The sequence below is a fragment of the Stegodyphus dumicola genome, chromosome 8 (genome assembly GCF_044657685.1).
Source record: "Stegodyphus dumicola isolate Sdum_Otavi_A_Nest chromosome 8, ASM4465768v1".
Lineage (NCBI taxonomy): Eukaryota > Metazoa > Arthropoda > Arachnida > Araneae > Eresidae > Stegodyphus > Stegodyphus dumicola.
In genome coordinates this window covers 175,029,309-175,054,543 of record NC_140775.1, presented here as the reverse complement: position 1 = coordinate 175,054,543, position 25,235 = coordinate 175,029,309, and the positions used below count along the sequence as shown (strand labels likewise).

Below are 25,235 nucleotides of genomic sequence, written 5' to 3'. Positions count from 1 at the left end.
AAGAAAGCTGATACTGCAGTTGAATGAAAGCAGTGTCAAGACAGTAGACCAGGTTAGAAATACAGAAGATTATCAAGATTATTTTCAAGAGTCCTTTAGTCACTATGTGCCATAGAGATGGAGAAATTTTGTAGGACTATCTCAATCAAAATTTGCCTCTAAGGTGGATACGACCCACAGGATGGTGATACAATGCATTAATGTACTGACCAGGATCTAATCTCATGTGATTTATTTTAGGAGAGATTATCAAGGCATCCCATCTTAAATGAAGCCTGGGTAAAATTGCTGAACACTGGTAGTTCGGTCCAACTTTCGAATCCCGCCGAACAAATGCGGGCGGGCTTGCCCGCTAATGTCATAATAAAAAAAAGCATTTTGACTACATTTATGCAAAATAAAAACTTATTCTATATCCCTTTTTTTGTGTGTGGAATATACTAAAATATTCAAAACACATATAATTTTTTTTTTTCAGTTGATCAAAAATCAATGTACAAAGATAAAACAAAATACATCATTTTTAAATATCTCAGAAAAATTCAATAATTTATTATTGAGAAACAGCATAAAAACACCAAATGTGGTCTTTAAAAGATTTTTGCATTTATTTAAATGAGAAAAATGACATGACTTGGTAAAAGGTTACACAATTTTTTATCCTATATACACTGAGCATGCAACCTACATATTTTAATTTTTATTTAAAAAGTACACAAAAGTTTCATCATATATAATTTTCTATCCTCTTTAAAAGTGTAGGATCTTCATAATTTACACCAATGACTTCACATTTGGGGATGATTTCTTGTAGTAATAATGATACAAGCTCTTTATTTCCTACATTTGGTGTATCATTCAAGACTAGAGTTCTCAGATTTCTGAAATATATTTGAAAAATATTATTATTAAATGTTTTTACAATAATGAGCGTGCAAGTATTTTACACAAATTCAGTTTCAGAACAGGAAACACTTTTTTACAGAATAAAATACAGTACAAAGTCCGTAATTCAGACTCGTCGGGACTTCGGCGATTCCGGATAAGGAGTTTTTCCGGATTATAGATCATCAATTTAAATCTGGTAAGATGGCATGCAAAAATTATACAATTAAAAATATGAAATCGTAATTTATGAAATAAAGAACAATTATGATCTAAAGGGTATCAAAATTTACAAAAAAAAGCTTAATATTTATTTGTTTACTTTATTTAACATTTCTTTCAATGTAAGTTATTTAAGATGCTTCCACAAAAAATTTAAAAAGTTCCTTTTTCTTGTGTCATATATAGTGGACTTTCCAATGCCATACTTCTCGCATAATTTTGAGACGGATAGGCCTTTCTCCATTTTTTGCAGTAATTAAACTTTTTGTTTAATGAAGATCGAAACATGCTTTCGCTTTGTAGATCCTCTGGCAGCTCCACAATAGGAAACTCTTTTTGACATAATCAAAAGCTCAAGCTTAATTTTTATATAATTGTTCTAACAGTCTGCAAAAAATAATAAGCCGGATCCAATTAGAAGATTAAGGAACAGCGCAATCTGCAACATTAACTGAAATGCCTTAGATACTTTTAGCCTAGCTTATACCATCCGTTATACATTAAACGTGCATGCGTAAATGCATTATGCATTAGGCTTGCACATAAAGTTTGTAGCTTTGAGGTCTGGATTATAGATTATTCCAGATTATGGATGTCCAGATTACAGAAATTTGTACTGTAGCTATTTTATGATAAGAAAATTAATAATTTCATAAGCAATGAATAAATATTTAATGAATAGCTTAATATAATTATGACTATCTTAATAGTATATGCATTTATTACTCATAACCCTGACCAGTGGTTTTCAGACTGTGTTCTGTTGAACTTTGGGGTTCCGTGTGACAATTTCAGATTTCCAAAAGTCAAAAATCAAAATTCAAAGAATTTTTAATATTACAAAGACCACAATAGTAAATACATTAATTACATAATACAGTCAAAAGTCTTTAATCCGGACTCGTAGGGAATTCGGCAATTCCGGATTATCGGTTTTTCCGGATTATAAATCTTCAGTTTAAATCTGGTAAGATTGCATGCAGAAATTATAAAATTAAAAATATGAAACCGTAATTTATGAAATAAAGAGCAATTATGATCTAAAGGGTATCAAAATATACAAAAAAAGGTTTATATTTATTTGTTTACTTTATTAAATATTTCTTTCAACGCGCACATGCTTAAAGCATACATTACGCATAGTCGAAATTAGAAAATTGCAACCAGAAAACTATTTGTTGTGTATTCATGATATTTATAATGACGAGAAATTTGATTTAAATCATATCAAAGATGGAGTACATCGAGATGAAATACTACATTTAGTAAGGAATTATAAGCCGAATAAAATAAAAACATCTGCCCTGAAGATAAGGATAGTGCTGACAGATCAACTTCCAGTTCATTGCGCGCCGCGTCGTCCCCTCCCCCCCTATAGTAGCGTGAAATTGATGAACATACTTCGGAATGGTTAGAGAATCAAAGGATATCCTTTATCCATTTTTTGCAGCAATTCCACTTTTTGTTTGATGGACATCGAAACATGCTTTTGTTTTGTAGATCCTTTGGCAGCTCCATAATCGGAAATTCTTTTTTACATAATCGAAAGTTCAAGTTTACTTTTATAAAATTGCTCTAACAGTCTGCAAAAAAAATAATAAGCCGGATCCAATTTGAAGATTAAGGAACAATGCAATCTGCAACATTAACTGAAATAGATAATTTTAGCTTAGCTTATACATTAAACGTGCATTATACATTAAACGTTATACATTACCATCCGTTATACATTAAACGTGCATGCGTAAAGATATTATGTGCATGCGTAAAGGTATTATATGCATGCGTAAATGCATTATGCGTTTACGCATGTGCAGAAAGTTTGTAGCTTTGAGGTCCGGATTATAGATCATTCCGGATTATGGACATCCGGATTAAAGACTTTTGACTGTATTAAGTAATTTTGCTTTATTGTTGCCTTCCTGATTACTTGGAAGGGTATGATGACAATCTGCTGAGTGCCAAGATGATACGTTGTGAGAGTGCCTAGTGTGCAGCTTAAAAATTGCAAAAATTAAGAAAGAAAAAGCACTGGCAAAAAAATTTTCTTTGTATAATGTTCTCCCCACACACACACTTGAATGGAAACTAAAGATGAATGGCACTCAGATGAGCAGTTGGTGATGGCTCATCTTGATAGGTTTAGCAAAGTCAGACAATCATTTATTCACAATATTGGTGAAATATACAGCTGGCAGGATTTATACGGTGATTTTAAATTTGTCTGATATATGAGTTCTCAGTTTTTGGCTGAATTTTTGCAATAAAATCTTAACTTCTCAGCTTATATTTGAAAATATATTGCTGTGTGCATACAGGATCGTAACAGATTGAATACACAAGTCCGATAATAGGTTAACAAAATTTATTTTATCAAAAGCAAAATTTCAGAACTCTGGAATTTTAGACAGAAATACTCGTTATATTGTACTATGTGATTCGTTTGTTTACTTGTGCCAAACATAAAGCTTTATTTTGATAATTGTAATGAGTTGAATTTAGTGTAGGCAGAAGATTTTTTTTTTTTAAATTTAATTTTGAAGTATGTTTATTTTTAAAAGTTTGACTGTTTAATGTTTGCAGGAGGTTAAGCTGTTGTTGGTGGGAAATTTTTGGATTTCAGATAATGTGTAGTTTATAATTTATGAATGTTTTAATTTTATTTAATTAATGTTTTTCGGGTTAGTTAATTAATTTTTAGTTTTGTTTCTTGCACATGTGGCAAAAACCAAAACATGTTGTATGTTTAAAGTGTTGAACGAAAGTGGTTCAGTGTGTTGAATTCCACGATGATAGTAACTTGTATATTTTAGTGAGTTTATGATGCATTGTTAGTGAATGTGAATATATTTACTCGGTTGACAATTTTTAAATATAAGTGAAGAGACATTTGATATGTATTATTTTTACAGTAATTTATTTTTGCATTTTTAGTTTCATGTTTGCGACTTGAATTTTTTGCAGTTTATTTTAAACTTATGTTTTAGTTTGTAGAAATTTATGCTTGTGTTGTACAGTCAAAAGTCGTTAATCCGGACTCGTCGGGACTTCGGCGATTCCGGATTATCGATCATCAGTTTAAATCTGGTAAGATGGCATGCAGAAATTACAAAATTAAAAATATGAAACCGTAATTTATGAAATAAAGAACAATTATGATCTAAAGGGTATCAAAATTTACAAAAAGAAAAGCTTAATATTTATTTGTTTACTTTATTAAACATTTCCTTCAATGTAAGTTGCTTGGTTTCATGTGATAATACTTTCTCTTTAATTCTATTAAACAGACATAATTTCTTGTTTAGTTACAAAGTTCCGCTGTTCAAGTCCTATAATTGCTGTGTTGAGAATACGGACTAATTTGTCAATCGAAATGTTTTCGTTTTCAATAACCTCTGGGTCACTTTCTTCACTATCCGAAGCGAATTATAACGATGAGGAACTTGATTTAAATCATATCAAAGACCGAGTACATCGAGATGAAATACTACACTTAGAACGGAATTATAAACCAAATAAAAGAAAAACATCTGCTCTGAAGATAAGGATAGTGCTGACAGATCAACTTCCAATCCGCAGCGTGAAATTGATAAACAGATTTCGGATTTCAAAACATACTTTCGCTTTGTAGATACAAATTACATATTAGTACATATATATCGGAAATTCTATTTGACATAATCTTTCTAATCTATCATAATCTAATAATGACGTTTCTGCCCCCCCCTCTGCCGCAGAGCAGCGTGAAATTGATAAACAGATTTCGGATTTCAAAACATACTTTCGCTTTGTAGTAAATATATATCGGAAATTCTATTTGACATAATCGAAAGTTCAAGCTTACTTTTATAAAATTGCTCTAACAGTCTGCAAAAAATAATAAGCCAGATCCAATTCGAAGATCAGGGAACAACGCAATCTGCAACATTATCTGAATTAGATAACTTTAGCTTAGCGTATAACTCTGTTACACATTAAACGCGCATGCGCACAAACATATTCGCAGCTGTAAGGGTCTTATGCACTCTCGTAAACGCCTGTGCGCATGCGTGAACGCGACGCATGCGCAGAAAGTTTGTAGCTTTGAGGTCCGGATTATAGATCATTCCGGATTATGGGTGTCCGAATTAACGACTTTTGACTGTATTGAGCATCATTTTCATTTGACAATGTTAGATTTTACACTGCCATTTCTTTTTGCAATAGGCAATCATGCAATGAAATGGCACTATGAAGTTTGACATCGCAAACGAAAAGAGTTTGGCATTACCTTTGTTTGGCGCCAACTTTACCAAAGATAATGTTAATAACATTAAATAGGGAATGCACATTATTACAGCTTAAGAGATCAATGATGCTCAAAATAGCACTATTTCAATCTATTAGCTAATATTTCAACTGTATTTTGTCTAAAGAATATTTCCAAAAATGTATTTAATTATCATTAAAATTTCAATTTTTTTCTTCTAAAGAATTAAAAATTGAACAACTGAAGTATACTTTAGATAGCATGATATAAATCTTCAATGGGAATGAAATCATTAACACTGCATTAGTGCAAATTTAAACCACACATAATTCAAACTTTTAAAACATAAAATTATCATACAACTTAAACTCAAAGTGAATATTTTAATATATAATAATTATCTCTGTTCAAATACTGGGTCTTATAGACATAGAAATCAACATGATTTTTAACAGGTATTTTTCAGTATCTAAAATAAAACCATGTTTACTTCCTTATACAAAGTAAAGGAAGTATTGAGCTCATAAAAAAATTCGGGTATCATATTTCAACGGAAATATACATTCTGACCATATTCGATCCATTTGAACGATGTTTTTGCATGACATCTGTATGTACAGACAGAAAAATGACTTTCCCCCCCCCAAACGGATTGTAAAATAGATTCAGAACAGATTTTTTCCATAACATTGGTATGTACGTATGTTTTGTGACATTTGTATGTATGTATCTTGCACAGCACAAAAATGAGTAGCCATAGAGTGTTGAAATTTTGTACATAGGACTGCTATATTATGTAGTTGTGCACCTTCCTTTTTCATTGCAATTGGCCCCACCAAACGTGTATATATATATTCAACTCTGTTACCCGGCTTGATGAGTTCATTTTATTTAGACCTATGGTGGTAAGACTGCCCAGTGGCAAAGTGGCTAGCACATTGTGCAGCTGCACCACAGATCACAGGTTTGGTCCCCGGGCTGGGTAAGGTTGACTCAGCCTTTCATCCCTTAAGTGGGTCAATAAAATGAGTACCGAGTTCACTTGGGGACTAAACACCGGGGGTCCTGCGACAAGCTGACCACTTACCTGGGGCATATGTGAATGCACTCTGGGGTCCAAATGTCAAGAAAGCAGAAATAGGGCACTGCAAGCCGTGGTCCACTAGGCCTGTTATGCCGATGAGTTTAGTTTTAGTTTTATATGGTGGTAAATTGTGCATTTTTTGCTTAAAAGTGATTGATCTATGTTGTTCCTACATTCCAGTTAAAATTTTTATGCCTTCAGTTAATCTGCGTGCAATAATTGTAGAATTATCAGTGATTTAAAAGTTTAAGCAGTACTAGGCTTAATGAGGCCGTTATTTTCTTACATTTGAAACTCCTAGTAGAATAGTAAATTAAGTCAGTTGGTGCACCAACGTCAATGACTTTTCCCCCATTTGGACTAAAAGTTATTTTTTAATTTTGTGCATCGGGAATTTTGTCTTTCTGCCCCCTGTCCAAATTGCTTGTTTCTGCATAGAAATTCTAATTTTAATTGTAATTTTCTTTTTACTGTTTTTAACTGTATTTGGTGTTTTATATTTTTCAGTATTTTAAAATTTTTAATGAAAGTTTTTTCAGTTTTTATGTATTTTTGGCTTCCCACAAAATGATAACTGAATTAACTGAATGAAAAATCTGAAAATCGATTTTTTTTTTTTTTAAGATTTAAAGGTCCTGTGCCTTTAAATCTTCAAAAATAGATAAATAGAAATCTAATAAATAGATATCTCTTGTGGACACCATATGACTTCCTTCTACAATTTATTAAATTCTTTGCTAATGAATCTAATGAAATGCCTGTATTTAAAGATTCTTAATGAAATCTAAGGAAATATGTTTGAATGAAATGCAGCAAAAAATGCAAAGAATTTAATAAACTGTAGAAGGAAGTCATGTGGTGTCCACATTAGATATCTATTTATCTATTTTTGAAGATTTAAAGGCACAGGACCTTTAAATCTTCAAAAAAAAATTGATTTTCAAATTCTTACAGGTAGTTACGTATTAACGCAACCAGGCCAAAATTCGCATAAATTTCCAAATTTGGCGACCCTACATGTTATACGTAGTTTTGTAAAAAGAGCATGTGCAGATTCACAAAATTTTCCTGCATTTTCGTGCAAATTTTTGTAATTTATGAGAAAATAGCAGAGTACACGGATAAAGTCAAAAGTGTGTGCAATGCCATTTTTGTGCAATTCTGGGATGTTTTTTTAAGTCAAAATAAGTCGACGTGTACATGGTTATGGCGAATACGGTTTTCAATCAGTGCTAAAAGCAATAGCCAAAAGATTTCCGCCGAAAAAATAATTCTGCAACTTATTCAAATTCGAAACCGGAAGGGTTTAATTGCTATTTGATATTTTAAAACAAAATAATATAAAAAACTGTATTAAAAATTATCTGTAATTAATAAATGTACATTTTCTTTCTATTCATACTTTTTAACTCAAACTTACAAATTGCGCCAACCTGGTTGCGATAATACGTAAGTACCTTTTTACATTTTATGAATATATAAACATTTCTGAACAAAATGCGAAAAAAAACCATGTTGTAAAATTATTGTTTTAGTTATGAAAGTTTATATCGTATAGTAAATCAGCAACGCTCGTTTAAAGGGACAAATATGATGGTTGTTTACATTTTGGTTACCCTGTATACGAGCTCGCTCATATTTTTATTATTATGCAAAGAAATATTTAATACTGTTTTTTTTTTAATTTCCTTTTCGTGTAGGGAAAGAAGGATGGCAACTCCTCAACTTCACTGCTGGTAGTTTGTTTACATGATAATTCTTATTACCACGCTGCTAAATCTAACGTCGTTTGAGTGTTTCTATTTCGGTCTTTCATATCAAGTTTGTTTTACTGAGTAAACGTTTATGTAAAGATATTTGTTTTGAAATTTAAAAATGAATAATAATATCAAAAGGGCTTCAGGTCAAAGACCTAAGAAAAGGAAAAGGAATAATTTTTGTGGAAATCAGTACACACAAATTAATGATAAAGATGCAAATGTCTCTGCATCAGCAAAAAAACTTCTAGATCATTTAGTAGTATCAAGTGATGGCGAATTTGAAGGGTATGCAATCATTGATAAAAGTTTATTATTTTTTGGATTAGAAGAATACTTATGCTGTCATATTTGCCGTAATAAAATTAGTATTACTTCTGAAGTAGTATATGGTTTAATCATAAAACTAAATATTTCATGCTGCTCTTGTGGAGTGCTAACATCTATAAGAAATTCCAAGCTTGTAGGTGAAAAACAAAATGCTTCTGATTTAAACAGAAGATTTACTTTAGCAATGAGGTATATTGGAAAAGGATTGACAGAATCCAGAACATTTTGTGGAATTATGGATCTACCACCACCTGTAACACAGAAGTTATATGACAAAATTGTAAGTCATATGCATGCTGCTACACGTAACATTGCGGGAAATAGTATGAAGATAGCAGCTGACGAAGAAATAAAAATGACTGGTTCTTCAGATTTGACCGTCAGTGGAGATAGCACATGGAAAACCAGAGGACATTCTTCACGTTTTGGTGTAACTTCCATTATTGGTGGTGAAACGGGTAAAGTTATTGATCATTATGTTTCAAGTTCCTACTGCAAAGGTTGTGAGACTGGAAAAAATATATCCTCAAAGGAAAGCTATTTGAAATGGAAAATGGAACATAACAAAGTATGCAGTAAGAATCATTTAGGTTCATCTGCACAAATGGAAGTGAATGGTATGTTAAATATGTTTTTGCGATCCGAAGAAAAGTATAACGTTCGTTACGTTAATTATATAGGTGATGGAGATTGTAAAACTTTCTTAGTCCTTATGAAGGATAGCCCGTATAATGTTCCAATTTCGAAGATAGAATGTGTAGGCCACATTCAAAAATGAATGGGTGCCCGTTTGAGGAAGTTAAAACAGGAATTCCGTGGCAAGAAACTGTATGACAAGAAACCTCTTAGCGGTAAAGGTCGACTTACGGATATGCTGGTAGATCAAATTACATCATATTATGGTAATGCCATTAGGAAACATTCTGACAATTACCATGATATGCAAAAAGCGATATGGGCTATTTGTACCATAAACGTTCAAATGATAATGAAATAACTCATGACTTTTGCCCCGATGGTGTTGATTCTTGGTGTGCATACAAAAGAGCAGTTGTAAATGGCACAAATGAAAACTTTAAACACAAAATTTCAGTTCCTATAGCAATTATGGATGCTAGAAAACCTGTATTTAAAGATTTGTCCCACCCAGACTTGCTAAAGAGATGCATTGGTGGTCGAACACAAAATGTGAACGAGTCACTAAATTCATTGATCTGGACGTTTTGTCCGAAAACAACAAACAATAGTAAGAAAATTGTAGAAATTTCTGCAAATTTAGCAGTAGCCAGCTTTCATGATGGAAAACAGACAACGCTGTTCGTCAGGAAAGAACTAGTATGTATACCTGGAGCTAACTGTGTAGCATTTGTGGCAGAAGCAAATAGAATTCATATTAAATTCGCACAGAAAGAAATGAGCACAGGGCAATACTTTAGAGGCTTGAATTACCAGAAGAAGGGAAAAAAAGGAAGCTGATGAGCTTCATAAACAAAATGAAGGAGTAGTTTATGCTTCTGGTGCATTTTAAATGTGTTTTGAAAAATATACATTATAGAAAAAGGATATTGTATCTTTAAATTCGATTTTCTCAAATTGATAATTTTCAAGTTTGCGCGCAGTCTTATTATCAAACCATATATGCTATGTCTATAAAAATTTAAGTGTGTGTATGCTACTGTTGTTACTGTGCATGCTAAAACCAAAAAATTTACATATGTCTATATATACATATATTTACCTTTAAAAAGTGATAAAAATTACATATTTTAAAATTTTTTAAATGTTTTCTTAATTTTTCAAATTTAAGATTTGATTTTTTTATATATTTTGGTTTTACGTTAGAGGTTAATGTATTTCGAATACATTTTTACCAAAAATTGTTTTCTTTATGCAATATTTTCACATTTATGATGCACGCAACATTTGACAATTTTTATTTACATGTCTCTTATGTACATTTTAAAATTTTTAATTTACAAATTATTTATTTATTTACTATGTTCATTTCATTTATTTATTTCATTTCCAAATCTATTTAAGTTATAAAGTAAAAAAAAAGTATAACTTTTTAATTATATAATATGAGATTTTGTGTTTTCAAGTTTGAGTATTTTTATGATCGTTTCGACGAGCCCAAAGGTCCTGTGCCCCCTTAACTGAATGAAAAATATATCTCTAATGAAATCTAAGGAAATATGTTTGAATGAAATGCAGCAAAAAATGCAAAGAATTTAATAAACTGTAGAAGGAAGTCATGTGGTGTCCACATTAGGTATCTATTTTTTATTTTTTTAATTTAAAAATTTTTTCTGGGCTTAAATACAATGATAACTATTTTTTAATATTTTTTCCAACTTGCCAATTTTTTAAATCTTATTCCAGCTTGAATCCGAACAGAACTTGATAATAATTACTTTCAAAATAAAAATCTTTCTTTAAGCTATGGAAATAATTTTAATTATGTAAAAAACTTACTTCAAAACATGCAAAGCACATATGCCTCTTTCTGTTACATTATGGCATCCACTGATATCAAGATATTCCAAAGAAGTTTCAAATAAATGTGATCGACTAAGGCACCAATCATCAACATTTGGACAATTATGAAGATATAGTTTTTTCAACCAAATCAAATCACCTAACACCAAAAATAATTAATAAAAAGATAATTAGTACATGCTGAAGGGCAATTATTAATGATACATAACAATTCTACAAAGAGTTTTAAAATTCTTCAAAATATTATCTATTTAATTTTTTGCAACATATGATGAAGATAAAACGACCTCTTGAAAACCGGATATACAAAAAATGAGAGCTTATGCAAATATTATAATTAAATTAAATTTAAATATTAAATTAACTTTAATTATAATATTTGCAAATTTCTCATTAAACACTTTCAGCTATTTCTTGTATGATAAAAATCCATTATTAATGAAAATCTTGCAAGAACAGAAATGATAATGAGTCTTTTTTTTTTAATCAGTTTTATACTTTAAATGTAAATGCATAGCTTCTGGACAATTTCAGTGATGGGAGTTAATATAAAAGTTATTTTAATTTCCCTTTAAGCTTATCTACAGAAACAGTAAGCTATTTTACAGCTTTAAGTTAGCATGTAGGGTTTATATTTATTTTAACTAACATTTATTTTAAGTTTAAACTATCTTTCCTGTCAAGCCTTACTTTCCCCTGGAACTGCCAATGCCAGAATATGTAAATTTTAGTAGAACGCGCAAGGATTCAAATTATCAGCGGAAGTATTATGATTTAAATAGGAAGGAAACGAGTTCGGTGTATGATATTCTTACTTCACGAGCGCAGAGGTAGTTAGCGAGAAATTGAAGAACCCCGCGTTTCGGCCTATGTGCTTGGCGGGAAGTAGTGTTAATCGTTCAAGTGAGCTTCAAGTCTGCTGAATTAGCAGCAGTATTGTAAAACGCGGTGAGTTAGTTATTTTAGAGAGCCTCGTACTTAGAGTCTTGTCTTTAAGTTCTTTTCAGGTTATTATTTTTTATTTGACCGCCGAGTTGGCGCCGTCTGTAAGCGTCAAGAGCACGCAATTGTAATTTATTACGTTGAATAAAAATGGACTTAAACCCTTTACAAGACTCTGTGTTTTATCCTGTTTTCACAGTCACCCCTTGGTTGCGTGCAAGTTGGAGGCGCGCAGCGTTACAAGCAATATGAAAAAATATTCTATTTTCTTGTTCAGCTTAGTAAGTTACTTATTTTCATAACTTGAATAGCAAAAGTTACAGAAATGTAAAACTTGTCAGGGTCTAGCTTTGACAGAAACAAGTTTGAGTTGAACTGACAGCTAAATCCTACAAGTACAGAATCACTCGGACAAAACTACCAGTCGATGACCTCAACATTTCCAGGCATAGGATAATACAGAATCTTTCATTTCATTTGGCCACTTGAACTATGAACATCCTCCCAGGATAAACATTTTTTTTTAAAAAAAAGGACATTTAAATACAGGACACATTTACAACAATGACCCTTTGCATCCTACAGATAAAGAACATTATACCAAGTATTTTTTAGAGCGAAAATCAATTTAAGCATTTATCTTAATAAATTCATCATTCAGTATTAATTTTCTTATGCACAGTCTAAAAAAAAATTTTTTTCCGAGTTCAGACAATATGAGTATTCTAGCAAGAAATTGCCTTACGTAAATTTTCAAAACCTTCATAGCATATGTTTAGACCAGATGCATCCAATTCTTCAACATGATACCCTGGTTCATATTTTCTTGGTACTTCTCCACTCCGAATATGATCAACTGTTGACCAGGAATCTTTTCCTTTAAACTTAATTTTCCCACCACGATGAGCAATAAAATGTGTTGTTGCTAAATCTGGGCCAAGAGTTTTATGTCTATCTGGTATGTACCTGAAATGAAAGAAATATTAAAAACTTTGTAATGTTCTTTTTACACTTTGCTTTCTAAAATTATTTTAGTACAACTGAATTAATTTAAAAATTATTTATGACAGGTCATTACATCTAGTGGCAATCAGATTTTCTTCAATGCCACCTACCTTTTCCTTCCAGTAATCACAAAACTGCTTGTATTTTCCCAAAGTTCAATTTCCACACAAAATTATCTTCTATTAATAAAATTTATTATTCATTTCTTAAAATACTTTCAGAATTAATTCTTGATGTTAAAAACATATTTTTTCCAGTGTGTTTCAGCCAATATCAACCACAATAAAACAGGGTTAAAATTTTATATGAAAGAACATGACTCTTAAAGATGGGAGAAAAAATTAAAATGTTCTATAAGTAATTATTATTGGTCACTTCACAATTTTTTTAACTTTAGTTCCATTAAAGTATTTTCATGATTTCTTCAGCTGTTGAATTAAAATTAGAAGTTTTCTATATATATATATAAAACTACCAGCTTTAATTCATGAATTCATTTAATTTTATATTTAATTTAATTTAATTTAATAATATTTGCTCTAATCCATTTTTACCCAACATTTTTAAAGGAACCATCTCATTATTTTTGGACATTTTGTTTCTGCTTTGTCCTACAGATGGATCATTGTAGGATACTATCATTGTTGCTTCTCTTTTTATCAACACCTCTAGAGAAGTATTGTTGTTTTCCCACATGCATCCATGCAAAATATGCCACCACTTAATCTGAGAAAAATATTTGTTGAAGGCTTTGTACTTAAGGGATCTAACAAAAATAAATGTATAACTACATCTTGAGTAACACCCCTACTTATTAAATAAGTATAAAAGTCTTTTTGTTATGTTAATTCTGATGGAATAATAGACACTGATATTCTGAACAACTCTTAAATATTGAATTGCTTCAATTGTAAGATACATATTTTGGGGAAAGTGAAGAATCGTGCACTGCTTGGCCCGTTTTTTCAAATCGCCAACTTGAAAATAACAAGTCAAAGAATTGCACAAACTCAGTATCCATGTACACATTGACCTATTTTCACTTAAAAAAACACCAGAGAATTACACAAGCTTGGCATTACGCTCTCCCTTGACTTTGCCCATGTACACATTGATATGCGGCAAATTAAATGGGCAATTCTGCACTTCACCCCATATTTTTTCCTACATACACATCTTTAAAATCGAAAGATATCTTGGAATCCACAAAGTCTTAGAATTGTAGATATTTCTAAATTAATAACTGTTTTGAAAAAAATTTTGCTAGATTACTAACTTAAAGAACTGCTTTGCTTAAATAAGTTTCCAAGTTTTAATATTTTAATTTTAATTATATACCTTTATTTGAAATGTCAGATAATAATCTGAAGTTTTTATACTGCAATTTTTCCCCCTATTTAAACTATATATCTTTAGTCTACATAGCAGAAATGTTTGCTTCTTGAGAAGAGGACTCCATGACAGATTTCCTGAAAAGGGCTAGAGTATTTCTACTAAAATGATGATAAGTTGAATTATATCTAATTCTTGTGGTTCATACCAGTGTGTTAGTCTTCTAAATGATTAAAAAACAATTTTCTGCTTTTATTCTTGTGCCATAAGATAACAAACAAATAAACTATAAGACAAAACAAACCTTAAGCAGCTATCCCTGCAAGTAAATTATGAACCAAAGCAATATTTCTCTAGCAAAGAGTATACAGTTTGATTTTACTCTAAAGCAAAATTTAACGTACATTTGATCTTTCCGCATAGCTTCAAATTTTTTCTCTTTATACCAGTTTTTTGCAGCAAGTATTAGGTCTTTCTGGTGAAAAAATGCATAAAAATCTGTTACAAATATTCTACCAGGCCTTCTAGCTTTCATATAAGGTGTCTCATACTCATCATAATATTCTTTTGGTAGCAGACGAACTCTGCCTCTTTGCAATGCTATATAAGGTAAGTATGTCACAGGCTTTAATATGGTTCTTCCAGATAGCATGTTTGCCCTAAAAAAATAATTTAAAACAAGTTACCATTATTGGCAAACAATTTTAGCTGAGTGTAAAATTACATACAGAAATCACAAACTTTAAAATAGTTATTTTTAATCTATATTATCAAATTCCATGTAATGTTGCATTCAAGGACAAATGAGAGATCATCTTATAATGAATTTCTTCAATAATTCATAACTTCAGTTGAATTTATCTTTTTGAACAATCCCTTTTTATTTTACTATGTTAGAGAACCTTTTTTGTTTTTTAATGTTAAATTCAAAAAAAGGACATCCAACACTTTTCACTCTTTGCAAACAAATATATTCTAATCAAGATTAATATGCCATTTATTGCTAAATAATACTAAAATATACTAATAATTTTATAAAATTACAAATTCATCAGATAAATTACTACCAAAACAATTTAAGCAAATCAGCAGTTGTTTCGACAACATACTTTTGTTATGGACTGAACAGGTATAAGGCAAAATTTAAGGTACCTTCTGATTATTTATATAACCCCACCAAACAATTTTTAAAAAAAGTATTGATGAGATAATGCACGTCATCAAAAATTATTTATGTAACAAATCTGGAGTGCAAATAGTACATGTGAGTTGGAGTATATGCGGATTTGCAGTTTTGAAATTTAACAGTAATTTTTCTGGTTAGTACAGTCAAAAGTCGTTAATCCGGGCTCGTCGGGACTTCGGCGATTCCGGATTATCGATTTTTCCGGATTATAGATCATCTGTTTAAATCTGGTAAGATGGCATGCAGAAATTATAAAATTAAAAATATGAAACCGTAATTTATGAAATAAAGAACATATATATATATATATATATCAAAATTTACAAAAAAAAAAAACTTAATATTCATTTTACTTTATTAAACATTTCTTTCAATGTAAGTTGTTTAAGTTGCTTCGTTTTATGAGATAATACTTTCTCTTTAATTCTATAAACAGACATAATTTCTTGTTCAGTTACAAAGTTCCGCTGTTCAAGTCCTATAATTGCTGTGTCGAGAATACCGACTAATTTGTCAATCAAAATTTTTTCGTTTTCAATAACCTCTGTGTCACTTTCTTCACTATCGAAAACGAATTATAATGACGAGGAATTTAAGTCATATCAAAGACAGAGCACATCGAAATGAAATAATACATTTAGTAAGGAATTATAAACCAAATAAAATAAAAACATCTGCCCTGGAGATAAGGATAGTGCTGACAGATCAATTTACAATTCATTGCGTGCCGCCAATAAAACATGTAGAGATTTTCACTTAAAAATTCCATTCTTAACTTCACTTATGCACTAAATAAAATACCTCGTTATGGAAAAGCAATCATGTAAGCATAAATTTATGAGATTAATAATTTGGTTGAGTATCTGCTTGGCATACATCTCAAACCCAAACATTCGCCTATTTTACGTCCCTGACACGGACCTGGTGAGTCATTATTTATTATATTTTGCTTTCATCATATTTATCAATACATGACAGCTTCAGTGATAACTCATGCAGTGATTTCTAAACGTTTTTATATTAGGAATTGAACAACAAGAGTACGGAACCTTTTATGTTAACATTACACTTGGCAATGATTATAGATTTTTAAATGCTCTAAGAAATGTTGACGAAGAAAAACTTCAACAAAAATTTCTTTTCATATTCTAAAAATAGATTTTGATAATGAAACTCATAGGCCAAAAGATTACATTTAGTGCTCTTTTAATTAAGAATAACTGATATGTTATTCACCATAAACCCAAAAGCAGCAGCAGAATATGTCGGCACTGGACAGCAGAATTTAAGGAAAACGAAATTTTTGGAATTTTGGGAAGCACTGAGTGGCAAAATTAAGGGATGGGAAGTTTTTTATGATTTAGGGAAAGCATTGGGATCCAAAGTTTAGGCACGGTGAAAATTTAGACCTTAGGAAGGCACTTTGTAGGCGAATTAGGATCCGTAGAGACTGCACCAGGCGGTATCTAGCGCCGGCCCTAGATAAAGCTTTAAGTATATGTGAGAGTTTATTTATTCAGGACTCAGATTAGTTTTAAGCCTGTGCAAGAAATAAATGTAGGTATAGTAAATAACTAAACTAATACAATTCAGGTTTAATTCAGTACGCAATAAGAGCAAGACAAAATTTAGCAAAACAACTTGGCTTTCATCGCCAATCTTGTGATACACAGCCACTAATGTATAACGGACGCTATTAAGCTAGACTAAAATTATCTTTACTAATTCTAAAGCATTTCAGTTAATGTAGCAGACTGCGCTGCTCCCTAATCTTCTAATTTGTCCCAGCTTATTGTTTTTTACAATTGTTATTATTACAGCAATTTTATAAAAACTAAGCTTGAACTTTCGATTATGTCGGAAAGAGTTTCCAATTCTGGAGCTGCCAAAGGATCTACAATCCGTATCAAAATTATGCAAAGAACATGGCATTGGAAAGTCAACTGTATATGAAAGAAAAAAGAAGGAACTCTTGGAATTTTTTGTGCCAACTGAGATTGAAAGAAATGTTTAATAAAGTAAACAAATAATACTACACTTTTTTTGTAAATTTTGATACCCTTTAGATCATAATTGTTCTTTATTTCAGAAATTACGATTTCATATTTTTAATTGTATAATTTCTGCATGCCATCTTACCAGATTTAAATTGATGATCTAATATACGGAAAAATCAAAAATCCGGAATCGCTGAATTTCCAATGAGTTCGGATTTCGGACTTTGTACTGTAGTACCAAAAAATATAATCATTAACTTAGCTCATGAATCATTATTTATTAACCAATCTCATCATTATTTGTCAACTGACCTCATTACCTCCACAGTTATAATTTAATTATTAATGCGGTTGATCTTTACATTACGGTAACTGGTAGTTTGGCGACATTTTGGAGGCGATAAAGGTTACTACCTGGGACTTTGGTAATAATGTGAGCAGTACTGAGTTCTGATTACGCATTATTTTGTGTGGGGGAAATGAGAGATCATGGGATATGTCATGTGATATTAATGGACGAATTACGGTTCTTTAATCGGAAAAGGGGGGAAATCGGGAAAAAATCTGGAAATTTTGTATTTGGCTTTATTCTGTGTTGTGTGAAATAGTGTTTGTGAATTTTTAGATCCCATGGCCGTAAGTAAAGTGAATTCGAAATGGGTATTTAGTGGTATTGAAAAGGATAATAAGAAATGTTTTTTTAAGGTTGTGTGAGAGAGAAATAAACATGTTTTATTATGTTATTTATTTTACCTGGTATCTTGCTTTGAGAGATAAGTATGATTTTAAAGATTCTGAAAGAGAATGAAGAAAAGTGTATCCGCCACGTAATGAAGATTCTGAAGGAGATTAGGTAAGTTAGTATTTTTAATTATTTTTATGCATTGTTGGAAATGTAAGGTGGAAAGGAATTTGGTATTATTGGGAAAATTGTTATTAGCAATGATTTAGTTTAAAGTAATTAGGATTGTAAGGTAATTTTTATTAATTGAATGTATGTGCTCATGTATATTTTAAGTGGTGTTTTTGAATTTAATTATATTTTAATGAAATGATAGTTATTTTGTGAATTTTATACTTGTAGGAATTTGGTGTATGTTTAAGTTGAAATAAATGTGCATGGAAATAATTTAATATTTGATAATAAATATTTGTAATGCTTCATGTATGAATTCGTTGGTGACGTGTATAATGTAATAGATGATTTAGAGGTAAAAGTTTTTGGATATTTTATTTATTTTATATGTGGAAATGTTCATATTTGTAAAGGGTAAATACTTTTTCGCGATCATGTAATTTCATATATGTTCTTTTTACTGGGTTTAAAGATTGAGAAAATTGTCATGTATTTTCTTGAAATTTTTTTAATTTATGAGATAAAAGCAGTGTACATGGATATAGTGAAGAGTGTGCGCAATGCCATTTTTGTGCAATTCTGGGATGTTTTTTTAAGTAAAAATAAGTCGACGTGTACATGGTTTATGTGTATGTGTTATTTTGAAAAACGCGTAAGGTGTATGGTATTGTGCACTTTTTCCGAATTTTGCAGTGAATATTTGTCATGATTAAGCAGTTTTGTTTGATAAAATTTCTAGCATAAGTGTAATTCGGCTAGTGGATTGTTGTAAGAAGTGTTCAGTAGATAAGAAGAAAAGAAACATGTCTTTACTTCGTGAAGACAAAATGGCGGCGGGGAAAAAAAAATAGAGGGTTGCTGTAGGAGAGTTAATCGCCAAACTTTCGCCAAAAAATCGCCAAGTTACCGTAATGTAAAGATCAACCATTAATGCTAGTTAATATTTATGAAACATATTAAGTCTATGAATCAAGCAAGCAAACAGAAAACTTCACTTAATAAACTATCATAACATTTTTAAATTGTAGCTCAACTTATATAATTAAAAATAGTTTGTTTAATCTTTGGATTATGGTAACTTGGCGATTTTTTGGCGACCAACCCTGCTACAGCAACCTGCTAGTTTTTGTTTTACGCCATTTTGTTTTCACGAAGTAAAGGCTTTTTTTTTTTTTTAACTCAACATTTTTTTCCAACAATCTGCTAGCCGAATTACACTTATGCTAGAACTTTTATGGAACAAAAGTGCTTAATCATGACGAAGATTAGATGCGAAGTTGGGAGAAAGTGCAGAATCAAAAACTGCTTGCTGCGTTTTTAAGAATTGCACATACACGGTAACCATGTACACGTCAACCTATTTTCACTTAAAAAAACATCCCAGAATTGCACTAAAATGGCATTGCACACACTCTTGACTTTATCCATGTACACTGCTAAAGTCCTAGCTATCACCTTACCAAAATGTCACCAAACTACTTGTTACCATATTCCAAAGATTAACCAACAGTTTTAACAGGTCAAAGTATAATTTTCTATTAAGTGTAAAAATTTAAAACTTCAAAATTAAAAAATGTTGAAGTGAAAAAATTATTAACTTAATAACCATGCTTTAATAAATATTGCACTGATATATGTAAAGTATACATTTTTAAAATTATTATGTATTGAATACTTAGCAAGCAGAGCAGCAATTTTTTATATTTTTAAATATATGTTATTAACTGAAACAGCTATTATGCATAGGAAGGTCAAAGAATATAAAACCAGTCAAATGTTGCTGCTTTTTAAAATCCAAGAATGATATTTTCAAATAATATAACATAAAATTTAATTGTATAGTTTATTAAGAGTGCATAAAATTTATCAGTTACTATTTACAATTAGAATTAAATAATCCATACCTACATTGTATGGACATGATAAAAAATATATTAAATTTGCCTCAAGTAATGATGGATAAACAGATGACCACTCCCATGATATCCTTGACCTAAATTACGTATATCAAACTGGCACCTAAGAAAGTGGTTTTGAGAGAATTTTTGTTGTTTCCAGGCACATTTTGTAAAACAAATTAATGGACAAATACTGAAATGAAAATGAAGCAAATAACATCAGAGTTATTACTTGACTTCAATGTTATTAAAATGATTAAATTTTATAATTTCACTAGTATGCTTTTTCACTTTTTGTTAGTACAGGTAATCCCTAGTAATAATTTAGTTCAGGAAATCTCAGGTTTGTAACAGAGTTATTTAAATGTAAGATATGAATTTAATGTATTTCCACATGTAAGGAAAAAGAAAGAAAATTGGGGGGGGGGAGGTCTGTCATTCTGAATACGGCAAACAAATATCCTTTATCAATTTTCATATATGATTCAATTTTATGCGTTCTCTCAATTACGCCTTTCATAAATAAACCCTGTTTTGAACATATGATATACGGTGAAAGTAAAAATATTTTTTTAATAATAGGAAATGAGTGAAGACTCTGGGTAGTCGGCTGTCCGCTTCCCTGATTATGCTTATACTATCTGCGCAATACCGTTATGCATATAATTTACCGATGTTTTGACATGAAATTTTAATTACGATTTCACGATCAACCTGAAAGTCGAATTTAATATGATACTGACAGTAAACATTTCACAGTTATTTGACATTGACAATTAATATGACATTGATAATAAGCATTTCACAGTCTATATGAAGGAAAAGAGCTCGAATATAAGTATAATCCACAAAAGTTTGCAGTTTGGTGATAGAACAAAATTTTCCATTAGTACAAATACAACTAATTCAATAGCATACAGCTGCAGTATACGACTGATGAACAAAAATTTCCACTGCATGTGTTAATTATATTACCTTGATATTTTAAGAAACAAATATTATCTTGACAGGAATGGAGGATTCAAATGTGTGTTTAAATGATTTTCAAATGGGATTCAAGGGGTATTTAGAAATTTATACATTCATAAATCATCCACCAATAACACATGCATTACAATAAAACAACCAAAATAACTTTGCAAAACTAAAACTGGAAATACAGCGGACGACAATGTGTGCAAAACATTACACAGTTTGTCATAACTACAACACTTTAGTGCTGCAAGTGCAAGCAATTTCTAAATCAATAGCTAGCTTTAAATTTTTCTATTTGAAGCATATAGAAATTTTCTTTTATAGATATTATAGTTATAAAATGCTTGAAAACTGTATTTTAAACAGTTATTTTCTAACATTGGCTCAGCTGATATGCAAAAAAAAAAAAAAAAAAATACTTTACTACATATTTTTGGCATCAGTCTTCCTCATACGTGTAGCGCAATGGCTATTTCCTAAACAGATTTAATTGCTGTTCTTGTTTATTTACTTCTCTATTTCTGTACTGTTTGTGTGTTAAAAATTCAAAATGGTTCTTGCAGATTTGGGACGGAAAATAACGAACGCTTTGCGTTCTCTTAATAATGCTACAATTATAAATAAAGAGGTAAATAATTTTTTTCGCTAATATTTGAATGTTCGGGTACCCTATATTTTGTGTTAAACAGTTATTTTCGAATTTATCTGAATTTTTTAAACTTGTTATTTATCCTGTCGCTCACTACCTTAAATATTTCATAATCTGTAATACCGTAAATATTTCACAATACATTATACCCTTTAGGCATGTTTTTTACTCTACGATAGTGTCAATATGCTTGTGTATATAAATGTAATATTTATTTACATCATTTCCCTTGATAAAATTGCTCATTTATTACCAGGCTATATCAAAACAGTTTGTTCGAAGGTAACGAACGTTATCTTGAGTGTAAGCTTCAAATTAATTTTATTCATTCATGTATATTTTTTAATATCAAGAATAAAAAGAAGAGAAATATGCCAATGTAAAACCTAAAATTATGTAAAATGGCAAGCTTAATTTGGCGTCGCTTTTAATTTCTCAATTTCGAGGGTGATCAACTACAGGTCTCTCTTCTTAAGGAGCAAAAAACAGTTTTCGCGATCAAGAAATTTAAAGCTATGCCTCAATAAGGTTCCTGTTTTGGCTAATTTTAATATCAAGAATATTTGTTTAACAAATCATTTTGTTTAGTGGGTAAAATCCTAGTATACGGTGCAGCCTCGGCACGATTTTGAAAATTATCGCCAATACCAAAATGACCCGTTGAACTACTCATCGTATATGTCCCGTTTACTACTCATCATGAAGTCGCCAAATCTCTTGTGCACCGGATACTAGGATTAAACCGTTTAGTGTAATAGATCTTGCGCGAAACATTTCTGAAACCGAAGCCGAATATGAATTTTTCTGACATTCAAATTTCATATTTCTTATATTATTGGTTTCATAAACATGAAAGAAATTTCTGCATATAGTTTTATGAATCTGAATCGTGTAGCCAAAACTATTATCTGCTCATCCGATGTACCAGAGAACTGCTTTTTTCTAAAATGACCTGTGATTTAAATAATGGGGGGGGGGCAGAATCTGAAAGCTTTCAGATTTTATATTACGCTCAAAGATGCCCTTTTTTTTTATTTGACTTAACCCATTTACTATAACATTAAGGTTTTGTGTGTTACCTTTATTTATTAAATATCATATTCTTCACACTTAAACCATAAAATTCAACTCGACAGCAATATTTTAAAAAGAGCATGTCGTTAGAATTTCTGATGCACAGTCTTGCATGCTTGTTAATTTTTTTTTTTTTTTTTTTTTTTTTTTTTTTGTACGGTGTTGCCATTGTTCGTTTTGAAATCGTTGAGTTTGTTAATAAAAAATTCATTAAAGATTACAAAATATGAAATAGATAATAAAACAAATTCCGAATTTAGGCTTCCAGATGCCCATATTCAAGTGTAGGACTACGTTATTCAAAATTTAATGTTTCTAGATACTGTTGTTTTTTCACAGTTCCAGAAATATGCATACATTCATGCTGATTCTTTATATTTAATTTCCTTAATATAATATAATACAGGGCTCTAAATATTTGGTAGCAACAATTTGAAAAGAGAAATGGTGTTTATAGTGAAACAATGCAAAATGCCAAAAGGAAAATAATATCCCTGCTGGGCCAATTCTCCCTTTGGGTTAAAAAGTGACAAATTTTTTTAATGAAAAGTGAAAGCTGCAGTTTATGTTGAAAAAATTGTAATTGGTTGATGTACCGCTGTGTGTAAATCAAAAACTTCAGAACAGACTTGTTGCTGTGATGTAGTGTGTGTATCTAAGAATGGTATGTTGTCATTCATGATAGTTTATATGGTATGAAAAGCTCAAAGGGATAATATTTCACTTTTAAATTTTCAGTTGATCTTTACATTATGGTAACTTGGCGTTTTTTTTGGCAAAAATTTGGCGACCAACTCTTCTACAGCAACCCTCTATTTTTTTTTCCCGCCGCCATTTTATCTTCACGAAGTAAAGACATGTTTCTTTTCTTTTTATCTACTGAACACTTCTTCCAACAATCTACTAGCCGAATTACACTTATGCTAGAAATTTTATCTAACAAAACTGCTTAATCATGACAAATATTCACTGCAAAATTGGGAAAAAGTGCACAATACCATACTCCTTACGCGTTTTTCAAAATAACACATACACATAAACCATGTACACACCGACTTATTTTTACTTAAAAAAACATCCCAGAATTGCACAAAAATGGCATTGCGCACACTCTTCACTATATCCATGTACACTGCTTTTTTCTCATAAATTAGAAAAATTTCACGAAAATACATGACAATTTTCTCAATCTTTAAACCCGGTAAAAAGAACATATATGAAATTACCTGATCGCGAAAAAGTATTTACCCTTTCCAAATATGAACATTTCCACATATAAAATAAATAAAATATCCAAAAACTTTTACCTCTAAATCATCTATATACATTATACACGTCACTAACGAATTCATACCGCAAGCATTACAAATACTTAGTATCAAAAATTTAAATTATTTCCATGCACGTTTACTTCAACTTAAACGTGTACCAAATTCCTACAAACATAAAATTCACAAAATAACTATCATTTAATTAAAATATCACTAAACCATGTACACGTCGACTTATTTTTACTTAAAAAAAAATCCCAGAATTGCACAAAAATGGCATTGCGCACACTCTTCACTATATCCATGTACACTGCTTTTTTCTCATAAATTAGAAAAATTTCACGAAAATACATGACAATTTTCTCAATCTTTAAACCCGGTAAAAGGAACATATATGAAATTACCTGATCGCGAAAAAGTATTTACCCTTTCCAAATATGAACATTTCCACATATAAAATAAATAAAATATCCAAAAACTTTTACCTCTAAATCATCTATTACATTATACACATCACCAACGAATTCATACCGCAACCATTACAAATACTTAGTGTCAGATATTTAAATTATTTCCATGCACGTTTACTTCAACTAAAACGTATACCAAATTCCTACAAACATAAAATTTACAAAATAACTATCATTTAATTAAAATATAATTAAATTCAAAAACACTACTTAAAATATAAATGAGCACATACATTAAATTAATACAGACATAAATACCCATTTCGAATTCACTTTAGTTACGGCCATGGGATCCAAAAATTCACGAACACTGTTTCACACAGCACAGAATAAAGCCAAATACAAAATTTCCCGATTTCCCCCTTTTTCCGATTAAAGAACCGTAATTCGTCCATTAATATCACATGACATATCCCATGATCTCTCATTTCCCTCACACAAAATAATGCGTAATCGGAACTGAGTACTGCTCACATTATTTCCAAAGTCCCAGGTAGTAACCTTTATCGCCTCCAAAATGTCACCAAACTACCAGTTACCATATTGTAAAGATC

The 25,235-nt window shown here is 30.7% G+C and overlaps 2 protein-coding genes across 2 annotated transcripts in view; one reads left to right on the top strand and one right to left on the bottom strand.

Moving 5' to 3' along the window:
* Window positions 1-584: 584 nt before the first annotated feature.
* On the bottom strand, window positions 585-21,433 carry LOC118186706 (distal membrane-arm assembly complex protein 2). Its single transcript, XM_035356834.2, has 5 exons — window positions 21,218-21,433; window positions 14,710-14,964; window positions 12,714-12,934; window positions 11,003-11,165; window positions 585-881 (listed from the first exon to the last, which is right to left on the bottom strand). Exons 2-5 carry the CDS (start codon window positions 14,955-14,957, stop codon window positions 728-730), a joined length of 786 nt encoding a protein of 261 aa, XP_035212725.2. The 5' UTR covers window positions 14,958-14,964; window positions 21,218-21,433; the 3' UTR covers window positions 585-727.
* A 232-nt stretch (window positions 21,434-21,665) lies between these two features.
* Window positions 21,666-25,235, top strand: part of Srp54k (signal recognition particle 54k) — a 58,832-nt gene continuing 55,262 nt past the window's right edge. The window contains exon 1 of the mRNA XM_085822784.1: window positions 21,666-21,845. Coding sequence (XP_085678910.1) covers window positions 21,768-21,845 — 78 coding nt within the window. The 5' untranslated portion in view covers window positions 21,666-21,767. The remainder of the gene's footprint in view (window positions 21,846-25,235) is intronic.

Bases quoted from the DNA above. Each gene is read 5' to 3' on its own strand.
- LOC118186706 (XM_035356834.2), bottom strand. From the start codon at position 14,957: ATGCTATCTGGAAGAACCATATTAAAGCCTGTGACATACTTACCTTAT. The intron at 11,166-12,713 runs GTAAGGCAATTT...TTTTGGTGTTAG, and splicing joins TGAAGGTTTTGAAAATTTAC to GTGATTTGATTTGGTTGAAA. The intron at 882-11,002 runs GTAAGTTTTTTA...AATATATTTCAG, and splicing joins TGTGCTTTGCATGTTTTGAA to AAATCTGAGAACTCTAGTCT.